Below are 11849 nucleotides of genomic sequence, written 5' to 3'. Positions count from 1 at the left end.
GGTCACATCGATGTTTGGCAGAGATTATCGATGTTTATCCGTCTCTAACGATATGTTTTGCCACTGTTAACTTCTCACTTCAGATCTTTTGAGTTCCTGTGAGAAATGTTAAAATTGTTTTTGAATTCTAAGAATGGAATTAAATATTGTTATTTTTTAAGACCTTTCGTTGCCGTCATCCCTGTGATAATGAATGGTTTTTCCATGTAGTAAATAAAAAACTGTTCCTGGCAGCAAGAAAATAATATTAAAATGCATTCAAAGAAATTTTTGCGGACGATGATAAAAAACGGTCAATTTGCGCGGTGTCTTATTTGAAACAAATTTAAACTAAATGGAATCGCTTAAATTGCCAGGTTTAATTTTCGAACATACCAATTTAACGTTAAATACATCGGTTTTATTATTTATTGTGGGGCCTTATGTTTAGAAAAGGGTTTTCAGGAAACCATTAAAATTGTTCGCATATATAAATTCCATAAACTCTGTTAATCCCATCAGTTTTTAAAGCGCAAACTTTTCGGTGCACTCATGAATGGGTTTGGTAATGGAATATTTTCTCTTAAAGGTCTTGGTCATATCCCCATCGTGGTTCCACAGAGTGACAGCAGTGGTGCAATACAGTGGGTACTTGTTGATCAGGACCTCCTCGGTTTCCTCGTTCTTTGGCGGCACATCCTTGCAGAATTGGTCGTAGTACTCCGTGCGGTCCTCCCCCAAATCAACTTTAACTGAAGCTTGTCGGTTGTACTCCGCGAATAGTTCCTGCCAAAGGAACTGCTCCATCCGATTTTCTCTGGTGGCTGGATATAATTATTAAGAAAATTCTAAAATAATTCTAGAATCGATTTGATGTTCACAGGTTAATAATAACGAATTATTTGATTGCAAAAAATAATAATCACAATTTAATGATTATTTTTTGAATATTTTTTAATTGCTGACAAAATATATACAGTTGTTTTTAATGAAAAAAAATTACTCAAAAAATTATGAATATTTTTTTAATTTTTTTTTTTTAATGTTGCTTAAAGTTTGATTGTTTTTCAATTTTTTTTCTCAAATTCTCAATTTTTTCTGTGCTTATCAAACTTACGTAGCACTTTCTTAATTTTGGGCGGTGCAAAGCTGGCCTTCGATTCAGTAAGCTCTGCGATACATGGACCCACTGGGAGAACCAAGTTATTGCCACGATCAACCATTTTGGAATTAGTTTTGATATCAAATTGTTCTGTGTTAATACTAGAGTAAATAATTTATTCGTTTGCCAGTATCAGACTGACGGCTATAGCTACTTCGATCTAACAAACTACCAGGTTATAATGCTAGGCAACGGCCTGTTCCTCTGGAGTCGCCTCCAGTTCCCCTGGAGAATCGTCCTCCACTATGAGAGAAACTTCCTTGGGTCGCAGGATGCAATAGTAAACGACTATGGTGGCCAGAAAGAGGACGCCACTGTAAACGATCCACTCCCAGATGAAGCCAAACCACCAGGACTCTAACTCCTCGTTGGCATACCACACAGACGACATGCTGATGTTTTCCACCAAGGTGAGCGCCAGGTAGCCACCATACCACAGCCGAATGTTCTTGAAGCACACTCGGAATTCCATGAGCACAAAGATGTAGATGTAGGCGAGGAGCAGGAGGAACAGGTTGCGACTCCAGCTGCCACGACAACGCGTTTCCAGGGCCAGAGAAGCCAGCATGAGGACATAATGCACTCCAATTAGGATAAAGAAGGCCTTCGGGTAGAAGACACAAAAGGTGGCGAGGGACAGCATTCTCATGGTTATGAATGCAATCCATCCGAAGAAGGACACTGTCCTGCCGGCAAAGTCATCCTGCTGGATGCCATTTACTATTTTGGTGGGTCGCGGGAAGTAAAAGTCCACCACATCCTTGGGTGTCAGTGGCGATGGCTTGGGTGACTGCTGTGGAATCAGTAGCCTATGCTCCTCTGGTTCCTCCTCCTTGACCCTGCCCATCAGCAACTTGGGCGGATGTGGCACATTCGCCTTGATATACAACTGGGCATTAACCAGCAGCATGTCCTTGTATGTTTCCAACTGGGACAGCGGTCTGGTCATCCGACGACTTTTTCCAGGGTCATTATCCGACATGGTTCGTCGCAAATCTGCGGCTGGAGGATCATCTTCGCTGAGCTTCCGAACCACAGGCATCTCGGGAGGGGCTGATTTGGGAGGAGGAGGTGGCGCCGGAGTCTCGGGTATGCTGTCCAAGACCTCAATGGTGTCCAAGTCTCCCAAATCCTCGTACCGTACCTTCAACTTGGGCCTGGTGCCCTGCATCTTCTCCTCATCGGTGGCATTGCCCCGGGGTCCAGAGTGCAGCAGAGCGCGTGTTTCCAGCTGCTCCAGGGCATCGTTGTCCACCTCATCCCCGCCCTGAATGTGCAGCTCGTGGGTGGTGGCCTCACCTGGCAACCTGAGTGACCTGCGCGCTCGAAAGTTCTCCATGATCTTGTCCGACTCCGGAAAACTACTGATGGTGCGTTCCGACTCCCGCTTCCTTCGCTCGGCCTCGCAGCAAAGGCGTTCGTTCTGCTCCAACTGGCAGCGATGGGAGTCCACCTGTTGGGGCGTGGCCCAGGGGTAGTGCCGGCCCACCCGCCGCTGGCTCTCTATTCTGTGGTAACTAGTGGTTATGCCAGCCAGATCAATGGCCGAGAACACCAGCGACATGGCCTGAACGGCAGCTAAATGAGAGAATATTCTGTTAAATTTCACTAAAATAAAATATTAAAAAAATAATGTTATATTTCAATATTTTAAGCCGCAATGAATGAAAATTAAAGCCAAAAATATTCAACTTGAATATTAATCACTAGGACTTGCTAAACATTTTAATCGGTGCATCAATTTCCTGAAAAATTAAATTAAAAAAAACTTTAAAAACACTTCAAAAGAAAAATCGGTTAATTTGTTATTGTACAATTAAAATTGTTTTTAAAATTAAAAAAAAAACTCTTCAACGTTACTTTCATGATATAGTATCTATAAAAAAGCTTTAAATTCGATAATTTTAATGCGATCGACTTCATCTAAAGGCATAAATTGGTAAAAATCAAAAATTTAAATAAAATTCTGCCCCCTAATTTAACACCAGTATGGTCTTAGGCAAAAGGATATATCTCACAAGTCTCATAGTTCCGGAACATGTCCTGGGCGAGCATGTGGTACAGCTGTAGGATGATTTGGGGAGCTGCCTGTGCGTAGGCTTGGATCAGCAGATACAACTCGATGTTGGAGGTTTGTGTGGCCTTGGCCAGGCACTTCATGCGCTCCACATCGTCGTCGTCGTGGAAGAGTCCCTCGATGGCCCAAAACAAGCGCGAGCAAAACCTTATCGGTAGAGGTTATTAAATGCGGTGGTGACCCACATTTTTATACCCATCATCGACGACTCACCTGTAAATCACGAAGAAGGGGAACAGCAGGAGCTTAAGTAGACCAATGCCAAGGGCAACGCACTTATTCCGCTCCGAACAGGCGCAATCCCGCTGCTCCTTGGAGGCCGCCACCAGGATGAAGGTGATCAGCGGAGGAAGTAGCACCAGGACCAGGGTGCCAGCTCCAAATCCCGGCTCCTTTTGGCTAAAGTGCTGGTAACTCAAAGCCAAATCCGAGGCAGTTTGGACAATGTAAACGAGGAGACCCAGACAATTGGGCACTATATAGGAAACCCAGATGCGGGTGCGACTGCGAATTGTGTAGCCCAGTATATGAGGTGGTGGACTGGCGGCATGGACCTCCATGTCTGCCATAGTTCCACTTCCTGAGTGGGAGTGGGAGTCCCCTTCTGAATCAGGTAACGCCCAAAAAAAAAATCCCTATTTACATCTGTAGCTTGCGAAATCCGCGGTGATACTGAAACACTATGAGTAACCGCTCTCTTTTAATCACTATCGCCGAGATAAGATAAAAGTGAGCCAAACATTTTTGAGGTGAGAAGTCAATTGTTTACGTTTTTGCGCCATGAGTTCGTCTGAGAGAAAGAGACTCAATTTCAAGGTGTAATTTAAATTAAAATTAAACAAGAAAGAAAGCAAACTTCGGCAAGCCGAAGTTCATATACCCTTGCAGCTATTGCAAGAATTAAACATTTTTGAAAACATTAAAATTATGATTTACTTTCGTATATGTTTAAAAACATTGAAGCTATGATGATTTGCAGCTCAATTATTTGATAGTTATTTTATATATTTTTATTATTTCTGAGGGAGCTATATGATATAGACGTCCGATTTTGATAAAATTTAAACCATAATTCTGAAATATTTAACCATTGCTATATGTCGAAGAACTACACAAAAATTAAAAAACAGAAAAGTTATAATTTTTTTCATTTATTTTTCCGATTGTTCCTATGAGAGCTATATGATATAGTCGTCCGACTTTGATGAAATTTAAACCGTAAATCGGAAATATTTAACCATTACTAAATGTCGAAGAACTAAACAAAAAAATAAAAAACAGAAAAGTTATAATTTTTTTCATTTATTTTTCCGATTGTTCCTATGGGAGCTATATGCTATAGTCGTCCGATTTTGATGAAATTTAAACCGCAAATCGGAAATGTTTAACCATTACTAAATGTCGAAGAACTAAACAAAAAATTAAAAAACAGCAAAGTTATAATTTTTTTCATTTATTTTTCCGATTGTTCCTATGGGAGCTATATGCTATAGTCGTCCGATCCGGCTCGTTCCGACTTATATACTACCTGCAATAGAAAGACAACTTTTGGGAAAGTTTCATGCAGATAGCTTTAAAACTGAGAGACTAGTTTGCATATAAACGGACGGACAGACGGACAGACGGACAGACTGACAGACGGACGGACAGACGGACAGACGGACATGGCTAGATCGACTCGCCTAGTGATGCTGATCAAGAATATATATACTTTATAGGGTCGGAGATGTCTCCTTCACTGCGTTGCAAACTTCTGACTGAAATTATAATACCCTCTGCAAGGGTATAAAAACGTAATACTAAATTAAGCATATTAAATTTATGAATCCCCCTTGGTTGTCTCATACAAAAAAGGTTTTATCAATTCAACTTTAGCTCCAGCTTAATAATTTTAATTTAACTTGTAAGCGTATTAAACAAGTAATTGTTTAAAATAAAAATATAAATAACTTTCCAGAAATAAAATAAATATATAAATTATTATATATTTAAATTTTATAACTCTTGGGTTTCCATTGAACTTGTATTTTTTCCTTAACAATAGACGGACTTAAAACTGAGCTAAAATTAGTTTACTCCAGAAAATTGTTAAAAAGAATGGAAAATAAAAAAAAACCTAACCGAAAATCAAGCATATTAATTTGACAAAACCTTAAAAATAGATTATTTTCTTTCTTTTTATCGACTGCCCAACTTAAGTATCAAAAACATATGGAACATTAATTTTTTAGAAGTTGAATGAATATCTCAGTTGCCCAAGAACTGAATTTTTGAACCCTTTTAACTTCCGTGAGGCTTTGAAATTCTCAAGATTGTTAAAATTGTCTTTTGTTGTTATTGTGAACTAAAAAAGCCAATAAGCTCCATGAAAATCGGACTTTTGAAAATATTTTGAGTAATGTAAAAATTTATAACTCCAATTATTTACTTTGAATTTGTATTTATTCCTTTACAATGGGCGGACTTAAAACAGAATACTCTAGTTTAGGCGTAAGATGCGGGTGTAGATACCTAGGAGTCGTACCAGGTCTTCTTCATCCAGTTGGAAGGCTTGCAGGGCTCCTCGAGCACCACGAAGGCTCCTCCGGCCGTGGATCCCATTTGATTCCCAGCTGCCTGCTTGGCAGCCCTCCGACAGCCCACGGCGTACTTGGGATTCCCCTCGATGATGGAGGAGTTCTCGCGGCAGTTGGCGGCATTCTGGAGGACAGAGGCTCGTCTGCCGTATCTGGCCGGCTTCTTGGCCGTATTGCCGCCGCCCACGTCCTCGAATCTGGTGGCTAATGGCTGCTCCGGCTGCTCTGGCTTACCCAACCGCTGTCGCGAAGTTCTGCGCTTATGGGGAGCCTGAACCTCCAAGGAGGAATCCGAGCTCTTGCGGGGATTACCGGGGGTAACAGTGGGTACACCTTCCAAGTCCCTGGGGCGCTCCCTCAACTGATAGTTGTACTGCGCTCGGCGATATTCCGGCGTGGCCGTTACCTCCGCTGGCGGAACCGTAGTTAGAATAGGGCTCTCCACATCCTCATCCTGCGACGGTTGATGGTGATGATGATGATTCACGGAGTTGGGCAGCCGGAAACAGGAGGTGGGCTTCTGGACAACTGGACGGGAACGCGGAAAGTCCTGATAGTTGTTCCGATACTCCGGATTGAACTCGATCTTGCCGCGTAGCCGGAGGAATGGCTCACGGGGTTTGCCCCGCTCCGGCATTTCGGTGATCTGCGGATCGCGGAAGCTCTCGTGGTACTCGGGAATCTCTTTGGTGAACTCCCCGCGCGGACGCAGGTGGTCGTCCGTCTTGAGGGACTTCTCTTTGGCCATGTGCTTGGGTGGGTCGATGAATTTTTCGCGGTACTCCGGCAAATCCGCTGTAGACTCGCATGGCTGGCAGGCGGCCTCGGAGCCGGAGACGCGCAGGTTGTCGTCCTTCTTGATGGGCGCACTCTTCGAGTAGTTAGCATACATCCGGAAGCTGTCCCGATACTCGGGCACGGCCACAAACTCGCCCTGGATCTTGATGCTGCTCATCTGGGGAATCGAGTGCGCCTTCTCGGGGAACTGCTGGACGAACTGGCGGCGGTACTCGGAGGGTTCCGGCACCTGGCCCTGCTCATCCCGCTCCCTGTCCACTGCCTGTGCCCTCATCTGGAGGTGGCATCGCTGCTGCTCCTGTGCGGCCACATCCCGGCGGAACTTGTCCGCCGCCAGTTTGCTGTTGGGCTGCTGCTGGTGCTGCTGGTGCTGGTTCCTGGCCGCCACCTCGGACTCGTCCAGGAACACCTCCCGCGGCAGTATCTTGGTGCTGGGGTCCAGCATGAGGTACGAGGAGTTCTTCATGCCATTGGAGGCTCCCTCGGTTCCCTCTCCCAGCTGCAGGTTCTCCGGATTGCGAACGGGGAAGGTTCGGGAGCTGGGAATCAATTCACTGACGATTAGCCTTTACTCAACTACTAATCAATTGGTTGCTGTTAGGTACAATTACAATTGATGAACAATTTTCTACTTGAATTTTTAATTAAGTATCTTGCCAATGAAGTTTTAATTAAATGTAAAAGACCTAAGTATGCAATACAAAAAAAAAACAACTTTTTAAAATATTGAATGATTGATTTGTTACTTCTATTTCATAAATAATATTTATTAAATATGTATATAATTTTTTTTACAAAAAAACAGAACCTTCTGAAACCTAACTTTTTCTTTAGCAAACCTTAATAGTCAAATAAAGAAAAAGCCTGTCTAAATTATAAAAGAATATTGTGAGCTATTATTTATCCTGTATTTATCAGAAATACTTTTTCTATGAGCGACTAAGTGTGTTATACAAAATGAGTACACCCAGTATTCAATGATCGATTCCTATCATCGATTTTAGGACTATGTGCACCCAGAGAAAAGCCCCATAGTAAAATTAAACATTAAGATGTTTGAACGTAACTTTGTTTTTCAATATATAAACTTATGTAAAATAAACTAAAAACATGATAATGTAATTATTAACATATTTAACTGGTATAACCAATAGAAAAATTGTAGTTTTCAATTTTATATTTAATTTAAAACTAAGCTTTTCATGCACAAAAATAAAAATGAACGTTTAACACACTTTGATTTAAACACAACACACCTCGGATCTAAATCAGTACCGCAAATATTTGAATCAAAGTGAAAATATTTGGATCTACCATGATTTTTTCTCCGGGTGTAGTCATATACTCACAATCGCAGGTCCTCGGGCGTGTACCAGTGGTATTTCTCCTGGTGCTCCGACAGCAGCTGCATGAATCCCTCCAGACGCAGCGAGGTGGAGCGCCGCAGCAGGGATCTAGGGCGGGATTGGTGGCCACGGAACTGCTTGCGGTACTCGGACTTCAGGGAGCCAAAACTGGGGGGCAGTGGATCATCGCCGCTGTGCAGGCACACGTTGCTCCGGGTGTGCAGATGGACGGGCTGGTTGCGCCGACGGAAGTATTTGAGGTCATCGACGGCTATGTACTCGTGCGGATGCTTGATGGCGAACCGACTGAGATCGCCCTGCTTCTTTTGGTTGGCTGTGAGATCCGGCTCGGAGAAGGAGCGATTCCAGCCAAAGTCGGCATCAAAGCTGTCGATTAATATAAAGAGTGATAGTGATGTCTTAAATCCAAAAGTAACATCCGTTTCGGCTTGGCTTTAGCTACGAACTAAGTTACGGTTTCGAAAAAGTTACGGGTATCGCTGGTGGTCGCCACCACAACCAAATAAACAGGTAGGTCCCTTAATAACGGGGCAGGAATTCCTCCTTCCTCCTTCTTCCTTCTCCCTTCGAACTTTTGCATTTTGCAATAGAAAAGTGGAGGTGGAGACGCCTTCAGACTGAAGGCATTTCTCCACATCCACATCCATATCCACATCCACCTCCGTATCCATTTGCAGCTCATGGCGTGCCACTAACATGTTGCTAGGCACACTCACAAAACCTTTGTAAACAAACTAATGAATAGGAAAATGGATAAAATTGCTGCAAATTAGAAAATTGTCTATTGGATTCGACGGGAGCAGCTGGTGGTTCGAGGCAGGGTCGGTTCTGAGGGAAACGGTATAACAACTTTGAAAATCTTAAAAAAAAAATATTTTTAAACCAAAAATCAGTTTATTATTTGCCTTAACTTTTCAGAACATTTAAAAATATAATTTATTTATACCAAATATTTTTTGGAATATGAGTTTGTAAAATAAATAAAAAAAAGTACATCTAAGCCTTATTTTATAAAAATATGATATTTTATTAATAAAAACACACTTAAAAACAACACTTAAAAATAGAAGTAATTTTATAACATACTCCTAGACAGTTTGATTTGAGAACTTTGCCATTTTGTGTACATATAGTATTAAATAATATAACTTTTTGGTTAAAAAAATCAATATAAGACTGTTTTTTTTTTATCAAAACTCCATCAAAATTCTTCAACATTTAGGAATATAATTTTAGTGACACCAAATCTGTTTACAATTCTTAACCCCTTTTTTATCAAATCTGTCCCTGGTAGCATATATGATACCATTCCCCAAAGCAATCAGTGCCAATCAATAGCTCACGAAATCGCAGACTTTTGTTAGTCCTGACAACGCCCGCCGTCGCTCCAACTGAGGTCCTTGGTAATCCATATCCGGAAATGGGTTTTTTGTTGAGGCATTGCCAAGGACTCGAGCCAGAAAGCCATTAAAAATGCACAAGGATTGCCAGTCAAAGGTGAACCTGCGCGCATGCAAATTGCGCTTTTTTATGCCCCGGATTCGAGCTAAATGTGACCACAAAAACACCTGTTGCTTCAGCACACATTGGAATTTAAAGTTTTGCCTTACGTGTAGAATTAATAATTGTAATTGATGGCTGCCAAAGTGTTGAATTATCCGTAGTACAAATGGCTTTACCATGCTGCGGGTGGAGTGTGCGTGTTTCGCTGGCGAAATCAAAAAGTCAGAAACGGAAACAGACAGGAACATAAAAGGGCTGTGCACGTAACTAGACCCCAAAGTCTGACCCAATTTCGGGGCGAACTTTGGAGCTATTCGGTAGCGCTCTCCTTAAGACTTCGTTAGAAAAGTCCAGCCAACGACTAATCTTGACAATGCCAAATGACCTTTGGCTATTTTTAAAGCAGGCCACCCAGCGTAACGCAACCCATTTAAATATGCTAATCAGTTCGCAACCAGGCTGCGATACTCGGGACACACATAATTACAAACGCAGATTTATGACTATTTAATTGCTGTTACACAGCCTAGTCACGCCACAGGGCGTATACGTAATGCAATAAACAAGAATGCACCATTATGTTAACAGCAATAAAAACAAGACAAGGTCAGCCGCAAGCCGGGAATTCGATTAGGTCTAACTTCACTCACTTTAAATCAGTTGCAAAACAAACGGGTCACTTGTGTAGTAGGATTTAAGTTTGTTTTTTAAAGAGAATAGGAGTTTTAGAGTCCTGGCACAATCTGAATTTTTGTTGGATTATTAAATCGACTTAAAAATAACAAAATCGCCTTGCTTAAAAATCTTTATTTATAGTTTGGCATTAAAAAAAGAGCTTTTGTGTCCTTTTTTTGAACTGCAGTAAAAATATTTCCCAGTTCCTTAAAAAAAACGTAGTAAATCCAAGTATTTCATATTCAATTTAAATATATTTTAAACTGTTACATTTTTTTTAATTATTATTTTTCTAATTGATTTTAATATCTGAAATAATAATTATAAATAATACCTGATTTAAAACAAAAAGGAACCAATATCTAATAAAATATTATTTAAATATTTAACAATAAAATTTATTATTTAATTTATTTACTATTTTATATTGAATTCCAATATGAAAAAAAAATGTTTAATTTCCATTTTTATATTAGTGTTTAAAAGGATTTCTTCATGACATTAGCATTGTTTTCTTATTAAGCAAACTTTGTGCTTTTAAAACACTTTAACGTAAAAAATGTGTCAGTTTGTTTTCTAGTAAAATAGGAAATAAAAACTGGAAGGGCTACAATTAAAGCCACTAGAACAACTTAAATGGGTTAGGTTATAGCACAAACTTTTGGGAAAAGTTAGCATATTTCCATTAAGCAAAGTTGAACTTAATACAAACCACTTTAACTTGGAAATTGTGTAAGTATATTTCCCAGTAAATTAGGGCATATTGACTTGAATGAACACATGAAACCAGAACAACAACTAAATTAGGTCAGTCTATAGCTCAAGCTTTGGGAAGAGGAGTTTTGTACTAGCCCAACCTGTTAGCCCTTTTAAAACCAGCTAACGAGGTCAGTTAGTACCGAATATTTAATGTAAAACTTAGTCTGCACTTCCTTCGCCTTACCCATCGCTGCTTTTCCAATCGTAGGCAATGGCCATGGTTGGTTTCCTTTCGTTTTGGGGGGAGCTGCGCTTTAATTAAACATCGAATAAGTCTGCACTTTGGGGGCAACACTTGGAGCACTCATGGTGGGCACACCCATCTCCACTAGCTGGCCACAAAACCCAATCATCGCACCGACCACGCCGAACCGCAAAAGGCGCCATTCAAGCGCAGCTCGCCGCTCCACAACTTGACCGCTCAGATCGTAAATCCCAACTGAAAGTTAGCCCGTTTTTCGCACGCCAACTTTCCGACTTTTCCAACTTTCCCCCCCCCTCCATCCACAACCACCTTTTAACTCCATGGCGCTTCTGCCGCTCCAACATTTTCCCACGGCGACGACTGACTTGAGGTGTCACTGGGGGGATTACAACAAAAGGAGGTGATTTCATTTTTTGGGCTGAGACCTAAGTGCTCCTGCATGCAATCGCGCGTATAGAAGTTTATGGCCTGCCACTCCTCCTCCAAAATCAAAAAATTCTGCCAGCTGCAGTTGATTTGAATATGAAATGGTGTTTTGATTCCGATTTTGGCCACCCGCTGCAGCTGTCAGAAATTGAGTTCTTTAACCCAGTTCGCAACGTTTTGACGCCTCGCTAATGAAACCATGCCTGATTTACTCGCCTCTTAACGATTTCATTTCGCGACGCGGTCTCTCCATCATGATAATAATTTCCTTTTGGCGCCAGGCACGCAACTCCGGAGTACATGGCTTTCAATTGTCATGAGC

General features: G+C 41.3%; 3 protein-coding genes across 3 annotated transcripts; all 3 read right to left on the bottom strand.

The window, feature by feature from the left end:
• Nucleotides 1-340: 340 nt before the first annotated feature.
• Nucleotides 341-1207, bottom strand: LOC108144836. Its single transcript, XM_017269977.2, has 2 exons — nt 1097-1207; nt 341-803 (listed from the first exon to the last, which is right to left on the bottom strand). Exons 1-2 carry the CDS (start codon nt 1200-1202, stop codon nt 505-507), a joined length of 405 nt encoding a protein of 134 aa, XP_017125466.1. The 5' UTR covers nt 1203-1207; the 3' UTR covers nt 341-504.
• Nucleotides 1208-1304: 97 nt separating this feature from the next.
• On the bottom strand, nt 1305-3870 carry LOC108144835. Its single transcript, XM_017269976.2, has 3 exons — nt 3432-3870; nt 3160-3365; nt 1305-2719 (listed from the first exon to the last, which is right to left on the bottom strand). The coding sequence occupies exons 1-3, from the start codon at nt 3785-3787 to the stop codon at nt 1326-1328; spliced, it is 1956 nt and encodes a 651-aa protein (XP_017125465.1). The 5' UTR covers nt 3788-3870; the 3' UTR covers nt 1305-1325.
• A 1811-nt stretch (nt 3871-5681) lies between these two features.
• Nucleotides 5682-11329, bottom strand: LOC108144192. The gene is made up of 3 exons (XM_017268857.2): nt 11081-11329; nt 7942-8325; nt 5682-7131 (listed from the first exon to the last, which is right to left on the bottom strand). The coding sequence occupies exons 1-3, from the start codon at nt 11113-11115 to the stop codon at nt 5730-5732; spliced, it is 1821 nt and encodes a 606-aa protein (XP_017124346.1). The 5' UTR covers nt 11116-11329; the 3' UTR covers nt 5682-5729.
• Between the last annotated feature and the right edge of the window lie 520 nt (nt 11330-11849).

Source organism: Drosophila elegans, unplaced genomic scaffold (assembly GCF_018152505.1).
Source record: "Drosophila elegans isolate 14027-0461.03 unplaced genomic scaffold, ASM1815250v1 contig_183, whole genome shotgun sequence".
NCBI classification, from domain to species: domain Eukaryota; kingdom Metazoa; phylum Arthropoda; class Insecta; order Diptera; family Drosophilidae; genus Drosophila; species Drosophila elegans.
The sequence above is the reverse complement of the archived record's forward strand: the minus strand, read 5'-3'. Positions and strand labels throughout refer to the sequence as shown.

Bases quoted from the DNA above. Each gene is read 5' to 3' on its own strand.
- LOC108144192 (XM_017268857.2), bottom strand. From the start codon at position 11,115: ATGGCCATTGCCTACGATTGGAAAAGCAGCGATGG. The intron at 8,326-11,080 runs GTAAGGCGAAGG...ATTAATCGACAG, and splicing joins GATTGGAAAAGCAGCGATGG to CTTTGATGCCGACTTTGGCT. The intron at 7,132-7,941 runs GTGAGTATATGA...ATTGATTCCCAG, and splicing joins ACGCCCGAGGACCTGCGATT to CTCCCGAACCTTCCCCGTTC.
- LOC108144836 (XM_017269977.2), bottom strand. From the start codon at position 1,202: ATGGTTGATCGTGGCAATAACTTGGTTCTCCCAGTGGGTCCATGTATC. The intron at 804-1,096 runs GTAAGTTTGATA...AATTATATCCAG, and splicing joins CAAAATTAAGAAAGTGCTAC to CCACCAGAGAAAATCGGATG.
- LOC108144835 (XM_017269976.2), bottom strand. From the start codon at position 3,787: ATGGCAGACATGGAGGTCCATGCCGCCAGTCCACCACCTCATATACTG. The intron at 3,366-3,431 runs GTGAGTCGTCGA...TCTACCGATAAG, and splicing joins CCCTTCTTCGTGATTTACAG to GTTTTGCTCGCGCTTGTTTT. The intron at 2,720-3,159 runs GTGAGATATATC...TCTCTCATTTAG, and splicing joins GTTCCGGAACTATGAGACTT to CTGCCGTTCAGGCCATGTCG.